General features: G+C 44.2%; 1 protein-coding gene across 5 annotated transcripts in view; it reads right to left on the bottom strand.

Moving 5' to 3' along the window:
* Positions 1–1,396: 1,396 nt before the first annotated feature.
* The window catches only part of SHROOM4 (shroom family member 4), a 218,014-nt gene continuing 211,424 nt past the window's right edge, over positions 1,397–7,986 (bottom strand). For 4 of the 5 annotated variants that reach the window (XM_081278002.1, XM_081278005.1, XM_081278004.1 and 1 more), the window contains 2 exons: positions 6,835–7,104; positions 1,397–5,923 (listed from right to left, as the gene is read on the bottom strand). In XM_081278002.1, coding sequence (XP_081134128.1) covers positions 5,654–5,923; positions 6,835–7,104 — 540 coding nt within the window. In that variant the 3' untranslated portion in view covers positions 1,397–5,653. Of the gene's footprint in view, positions 5,924–6,834; positions 7,107–7,986 lie in introns of those variants that run through there. The other variant, XM_081278006.1, reaches the window with a different exon arrangement.

Here is a 7,986-nt window from a genome sequence, read left to right as displayed (position 1 = left end):
TGTGGGTTAGGAAAAAAATAAGTTTTTAACATCAGAGCTGCTGCCTAGAATACATTTAGGTCTAAATGTACTTTCAGGTATTCTGGAGAGCTGATCAGATCCTTTGCTCTCCAGGGAGCTCAGGTGAAGTTGTTAGACTAGACAATCAGCTAGAAGTAAGATGATACTAGCAGACAGAACTCAAGATTGGAAGAAGTCTTGAAGGTGGTTTACTTCTGATCAGGCTAGACTCTAGAACTGGAATGTGTATACTGCTGAGGTCTATACTTGAGATTACTGTTATTATTGAATCTTCAATATTGAATACTGAGCGTTAGGTTATATTAATTATAATGGTGTCATTGACTAATGCTATAGTTTGAATATAGTTTCAGTTTGTCCCCTAAGGGTTCATGTGTTTGGAGCTTGGTTCTTAGTATGTGGCAACAGAGGTGGGGCCTAGTTGGAGATCCTTTGGTCATTGGGATCATGCCCTCATAAGGAATTACATTAACTTTTATGGGACACCTGATCATGAGAGCACATTATAAAAACATGAGCCTTATCCAGGCATAGTGGTGCATGCTTGTACTCCTAGTGGCTGGAGAGGCTGAGACAGGAGGACCACAAGTCAAAGACAGCCTCAGCAACTTAGTGAGGCCTGAAGAAATTCAGCGAGACCCTGTCTCTAAATAAAATATCAAAAAGGGCTGGGGATGTGGCTCAGTGGTTAAGCACCCCTGAGTTCAATCCCTAGTACAAAAAAACAAAAACAAAAACAGGAGGCTGACCCCTGATTCACTCTTTGGCATCCTGATGTGATGTGATCTCTCTGTTACATGTGTTCTTACTACTGTGGCACCATCCACCATGAGGTCTTCACCAGAGTTAAACTGATGCAAATATCATGCCTTTGAACCTTCTGAACTGTGACTTGAATAAACCTCTTTAATTTGTAAAGTTACCTATGCTCATGTATGTTGTTATAATAATGGAAAAATGGACCAATATAACTACCCAAAGAGCAAGAAATATATCAGTGAACCAAAGGACAGAGCTTGTGGTCCTGAACTTCTTCTAAGTTGAAAAATGCCTTGCTTCAATCTTGTTGTAACAAGAGAAATTGACCAATGGCATAAACTCTGTGTCTCCTAGTCAAGTTGTTCTTAGAATAGATGTCTAAAAGCTGTTCCTTTTAAAAGGCTATGTCAGATCCTGCAATTTTACTAGGGATAATATATGGTATAGCATCAATATCATCCCTAAGAGCTCAAAGTAGAGGTTTAGGAATGTAGGAGGGCTCTGCTTGTCAAAGCTCTCTATGACAGACAATAAATAGGTGATCAAATTCCTTTGAGATACTTCTCAGCAGAATATTAAGGAATTTCCATAACCTGAGTCAAAACACATGAGACAATTATTTTTTGTCCTTAGCACCTTTTATTAAAATATGACCCTTGATGACAATCTGGCAGGCATATCTATGTCAGCCAAGAAGGGAGTGTTGGAGGACACAAATATAGAGACAGTAAGATTCAAAACAATAAGCTTCACCTGGGATTGATCCCCCCCACAGTTGTACAACAAACACTGATTCTTTATCTATACAAATGGCCCATGACCCACCCACCCCCTAAAGATCTACTAATCTTCAAATAGTACAATATGCTGTTACAGAAATATTATTGGCATAGGCAACTCCTCTGGCCAAGACAGCAGGAGTTGCCAAGCTCCAGATGGGTGGAAGCAGCCAGAAATGTGCCCAGCTTCCTCTGTCTGGGGCCTGCTACTGGCAAAGCAGCACCCTCAGGGAGGCTGGGGTTCAGGATGTGGCTCTGATGACCTGGGGAAGCTTTTTGGCACATGAAGTTAAATGGAAAACAGAATCTGAACCCAGCCTTGAAAGAGCCATTTCATCTTTTCACCCTCTGTCCTTCCTTCCTTCTCCTATTCTCTCCCATGCTAGGGCTTTATTTTCAGTATCTCTGTCTCATTCTCTTGGACTCCACTTTGGCATTTACTTCTAGATCCTGGATGAGTGTCCAGCTGTGAGACAACAGTGGGACTCACTGTGGGAGATTCAACTATCCAGAGCCCTGGGGAGGAGGGAAGTAGAGGGGACAACTGATAGTAACTCTTATACTGGACTCCTTTCTATCAATCCACCATCAGCTTTCCTTTTTCCCCATGGGGGGCAATGTAAATATTTGAAGGGAAAGAGCAGAAGTCAAGACCAATAACTGTCTTTGGGGATACCATCTGGCCTGTCTTCCAAACTGCTACCCCCTCAAAGGCCTTGGAAGAAGGCTGAGCCCCTTACACTGAGAATAGGGGAGAACTATTGCATCTTAGATAATACTGGCAGCTTTGTAGCACTATCTCTCACAAGGGGACTGCCATGGCAGGCAGGTGCTATATGCCAGTGTCTGTTTAGTAGTTCACCTTTATCTACTAAACTTCTACTGCTCAGTAGAGTTTGGGGGTTACTTTTTAAGTACTTTGGGACCTATGGTTCTATGTGAAAATGAGCATCCTTGTGTTCTCATTCCAACTCTAGAAACTAATTTGAGGTGGGATGTGGTACAAAAATAACAGTGTTAAGGTTGGGGTTGTAGCTCAGTGGTAGAGTGCTTACCTAGCATGTGCGAGGCCCTGGGTTTAATTCCCAGCACCACAGAAACAAAACAAACAAACAACAACAACAACAAAAAAAAAAAACAGACTTAATATTTTTGGTATCACAAAATTAAGGTAAAACCAATGTAATGATGGCTAAAAAAAGTAAAACACACACACACACACACACACACACACTCTCTCTCTCTCTCTCTCTCTCTCTCACACACACACACACACACACACACACAAACACACTAGCTATGCCATGGCGACCAGTTAAGTTGATCACTTTTTTTCCCTGGGTACATACTTCAAATATCTATTCCAGATGGGCGTGGTGTCGCACACCTGTAATCCCTGTGACTCCGGAGGCTGAGACAGGAGGATCGCAAGTTCAAAGCCAGCCTCAGCAAAAGCAAGGTGCTAAGCAACTCAGTGAGACCCTGTCTCTAAATAAAATACAAAATAGGGCTGGGGATGTGGCTCAGTGGTAGAGTGCCCCTGAGTTCAATCCCCAGTACCCCTGCCCCAACAAAATATCTATTCCAGCCAAAAAATCTTGTAATGATGGAACATATTGGCATCATCTCCTAATAAAAGACATTTCAACTGGGGTTACTATTTACCTAGGGCTTCTGTTTCATTTTGAAAGGTGGCAATAATGGCCTATATTCAAAGCACTCTCCCAAATTTCTCAAGTTTCACTTGGGTAAATCCAGCCCTTTAAAAGTCATCAACCCTCCTGAATAGAGTAGAATTTTCCACCAGAGGGGAGAATGACAAGGTTGACATTCTAACAGTGGTCTTGGCATTGGCAGCAGTACTAAGAGCATACCCAGGTCCCCACATAAAGGATTACCACCACCCCCAGGATACCCTCCTGGCCAAGATTTTCCTATTGTTTTCAGACACAATATAGAGGAAACGGAAATTAGTAACCAGTATTTGTAGCAGCAGCAAAGTTCCTTGGCAAATTCTTTGGTTGAGTGAGGTACCCCTGCTGCTACAGTTAAGTTGTAAGGGCTCTGAGGAACTCAGCAGTAACAAGATGCCATGGCTCGGCTGGGATGGGATTAGATGGCCTGTGTAATGCCAAGGATTGACCCTAGTTAGCAAGCAATAGGGACAATGAGCTGGGTAATAGGACACAGTTTGGTTATAATTCCCTTTCTGCCATTGCCCAATGACTAACTTTTCCAGGGTAGAAGCTGGCTACAAGTCTCAGGGCCTTGGAAATAGCAGCAACTTCAGTTCTTTGTATAGTAGTCCCCCCTTATCTGCAGTTTTACTTTCTGTGGTCAACCATGGTCTAAAAATATTAAGTGGGAAATTCCAGAAATAAGCAATTCATAAGCTTTCATTTGTGTGTCATTCTGAGCATAATGATGCAATCCTGCTACATCCTACCTGGGACATACCTTTGTCCAACATATCCACACTGTATGGTCTACCCTCCCTTTAATTACTTAGGAGCCATTTCAGTTATCAGATTGACTGTTGCAGTACTGCAGTGTTTCTGTTCAAGTAACCCCCTTTTTATTTAATAATGGTTCCAAAGTGCAAGAGTAGTGAAGCAAAGGAGACACCAGGGCATAAAACAAGGAAGATAGATTAACTCTGGTACTATATGGCAATGCTGTAGGAGGTATAGGAAAAAACAGTACATATAATTTTGGTTACTACCCATAGCTTCAGGCACCCACTGGGGTTCTTGGCACACAGCCTGCAAAGATAAGGATGGATTACCTTTGCCTAAGATCCTGGCTGGATCATAATTTGTTCCCAGCTATCATAGTCTGGGTTCCCTGAGCCAGGTCACAGGCTGAGATAAAAAGTTGTTAGAGGAGTGCCTCCACCCATCCCATGACTTGGAGATGCTAGAGAAATGGGCAATTATTGTTAATTTGGGGAAATTTCTTTGGTTTCAAATATTAGCACAAAAAAAGTTGAACTGTGCTGGGGTATGCTAAGTTCATGGTCATCTAGATTTCAAAGGAAGAACATGGGCAGGCCATGGTAGGGTGGCTAGGAGTTCAAAGGAAGAACTCCATTCTTAGACACTTGTAGCTATGTGGGGAAGAATTCAATGCCTCAGTACTTGCTTACCTAGACTCAGTCTGATCTGCAGAAAATGCTATTCTTCCCCTCTTTTTCTTTCCCCTCTCTAACTTCCCTCTCCTCACCTTATTAGTTCAAAAAATGAAAAAAAAAAACAATCAAAACATGAAAATAAATACAATCAAAAGGTCATTGAAAATATAACAAGAACCCTCTCCCCCAATAATGAAACCTATATCTAGAAGTCAACTGGAGTAGCTACTAAAAGCCCATAGTGTGAAGTCCTGGAATAGGCACCTGGAACTCCCAGTGATACAAGGGCAAGACCAAATATGAGGTGATAGGCCTAAGGTCTGAGGACAGGAAGAAGGCCTCACTAGTCAAGGATGAGAGTAGGCCTCTTCCCCTCAACTAGCTTCTAGGAAAGATAGAAGTGGAGCCAACTGGTTTAAGCCTGGCTTTTTCCTGAGGGCCACCTAAGAATGCCCTACCTTTGCCCATCTTCTGTCAAATACAATCCCTCCTTCTATACCTCCCACTACAAAGCTTGGGTGAGGCTCTGAAAATGGTGGTAGATGAATGCCCTCGAGTCAGGCAGTTCTCTGTGGGAGATGACTGGGCCCTAAGCCCTGGAGCACAATGGAGCTGCACAGATGGGTGGGGAGTTCTTGGTCTTTGGTGTGCGGGTACAGAGAGAATAAAGGCACTTTGGTGATTCTGTGGGCAGTGAATGCTTGCCCACATACACTGTGGGAAGGAGAATGTGGTTGTGTGATCACACCTTGCCGCAGCTCCCTGCAGAAGCTTAATGACCCCCTAGGGTCCCCTCACTGGTTGGGACCACTGCTAGGGAAGAAGCAGTGAGACAGAGCCAGGGTAGAGGGCTGGGATGAATCACTAACTTGTTGCTGTTTACTTGTTAACAAACCACTACTGAAGATCGAAAGCACTTCCCACTGTGGCCAGGCAGGGATGCTGTGGCAGTCTGCTGAGAGAATTAGAAATTGCTGGGCCCCAGGAGTAGGCTCTCCCTGAGACATTTCAGCTGCTCTTCCCCAAGCTTGATCTTCTCTTCCAGCTCTCGCTGTTCAATGATAAGAGCAGATTTCATCTTGACAAAGTGCTGGTAATCTTGGAGCTGATCCTGAGGCAGATAGCGGGAGACCATTCCAAACACCAACTTCTCCCGGCGGTCCACGTGCTCCTTCAGCTCCTTGGCATCTGCTAACTGGCCCGTCAGCTGCTGCTTCTTCTCTATTAGCACCAACTGGGGAAGCAGAGGACCAATTAAGTGCTCTCCTAATTATCAGGCATCTGCCTAGCAGTGCTCACCAGGGAGGCAGCCACCAAGCAGCTACCCGTTCTGCTAATTGATCACTCCTAGATTTCCCAATGTAAAGGCCACCGCCATAGAAATGCCTTTCTCTCCTGTAGCTGGAGGAGCACAGACGTCACAGCCACTGTGGAGAGGGGGATGTGCTAGAACCTCTTTCCTTCTCTAAGGCTGTCTTTAATCTGTGAACTGTCACTGGGTTTGGCGATCGGGGAAGGCTCTAACAGAGCAGCCTCATGAACCATCACTGTGGTAATGCTTTCTCTATGGCGTGTGCCTCCATTTGAGTGGATGTGCACATGTATATGCATCCCTTATTGTGGTGATTTCAAAGCCATTTATATAGAGAAAGGTGCTGCAGTTTGGTTCAGGAATGGACACAGTGTGTGCCAACCTGTGAAACTGACAGTCTCGCCATCTCAACTGCTTGATGAAAACTCCCTTTCCAACTCTAGAGAGAGTGAGGCAAAATTGCGGCTGCTGCTCCTGCCATTACCACCATCACTACTACTGGCAGCTAACACCAACTCGGTATTTACCCTGGATTGCCTCAGTATTTAACATGGATTATCTAACTTCATCTTCACAACAATCCAACATGGCAGGTAGTGTGTTCACCTCATTGTACAAATGAAGAGATTGAGAGAGAGTGAGGTTAAGTACACTGTCCACAGTTACACAGCTAGTAATGGTAGAGTTACAATTGGGGGACACATGAAAGCCAGTGCTCACACTGCTAACATTCTACTCTTCTGCCTCTCATAATAGCCAAACATGAAAGAGAGTCCTAAGGAGAAACACCTGGCATTTCTCTCCATCCACATCCCCAAAGACCCCAATTCTACCTTCTCTTGATTGGCCTCTGAATCAATGCTGTTGAGAGCATTCTCCACCCGGGCCAATCGTCCAGAAAGTGACAGCAACAGGTTGACCACTTTGTCCAGGTCCCCAATAAACAAGCGGTATTTTTCAAACTCATTGGATTTGCAGACGGCTTTTAAGTTAGCCTCCACTTCCTCTCCAAGGGCAGAATTGGCATTCACATCCTCCAGCAGCCCTCGCTGCGCCTCTCGCAGGACAGAAAGTTTTCGACCAATGCTTTCAATAAGCTGTATCTAGGGGAGTTAAACAGGAGAAGACCAATGATAAGCATGGGTACCAACAGAAACTGATCAGAGCCTGTCACTCTTATGTTGGGAACCACATAACGGATGGTAGGCTCTACCCCAGTCATTGGAAACCAAGAAAATCGAAGCAAATGGTGAGTAATTCTGGTGCTCTGGACAGGCATCTGCTGTCCCTGTCTGGTAGGCATCTCCATGTCATCATCAGATTTCTTGGCATTAGACAAGTGCTACCCAAGCAAGGGCTAAGCCTTATTTGCTCAATGCAATTGAACATTTGTTGAGACTGTTTGATAAATAGGAGTGAGGTGAGATGTTTGTGAGATCCTAGGTTGGAAAAGCATGTGTCGTCATTTTTGATCACTTCATTCATTCTCCTTCATTCCACTGAAGTATCTCTCTGTTTATAGCACTGGGCTAGGTCCTTGCCCCCACAGCTTGGCTTTTGTAATGGTTCTGGGAATGGAACAAGGGTCTTGTGTATACTAGGCAATTGCTCTACCACTGAGCTACATTCTCAGTCTAAGATCCTTCTTAGGTTAGTTGGTTATTTATTTATCATGTGCTAGGGACAAAATCCAGGGCCTTGAGAATGCTAGGCAAGTGCTCTGCCACTGAGCTACACGCCCAGCCCTTTAGCTTGGCTTTCGAGGCCTTTGGATAGGAGTGTACATTCTGGAGTCACCATGACTTGGTTTGACTTCTAGTTCTGCCACTTCCTAATTGGAACCTTGGATGAGTTGACGTTTATGAACTTCTCTTTATCTGTAGAAGTTGTGAGGATATTTTCAGCACCCATTTCACTGGGTGGTAATGATTCAGTGAGATAATACATGCAAATGGATTAGCACAGAGTAAGTGCTCAATAAAATC

The sequence above is a fragment of the Spermophilus citellus genome, assembly GCF_964194105.1.
Source record: "Spermophilus citellus genome assembly, chromosome: X".
NCBI lineage: Eukaryota > Metazoa > Chordata > Mammalia > Rodentia > Sciuridae > Spermophilus > Spermophilus citellus.
The sequence above is the reverse complement of the archived record's forward strand: the minus strand, read 5'-3'. Positions and strand labels throughout refer to the sequence as shown.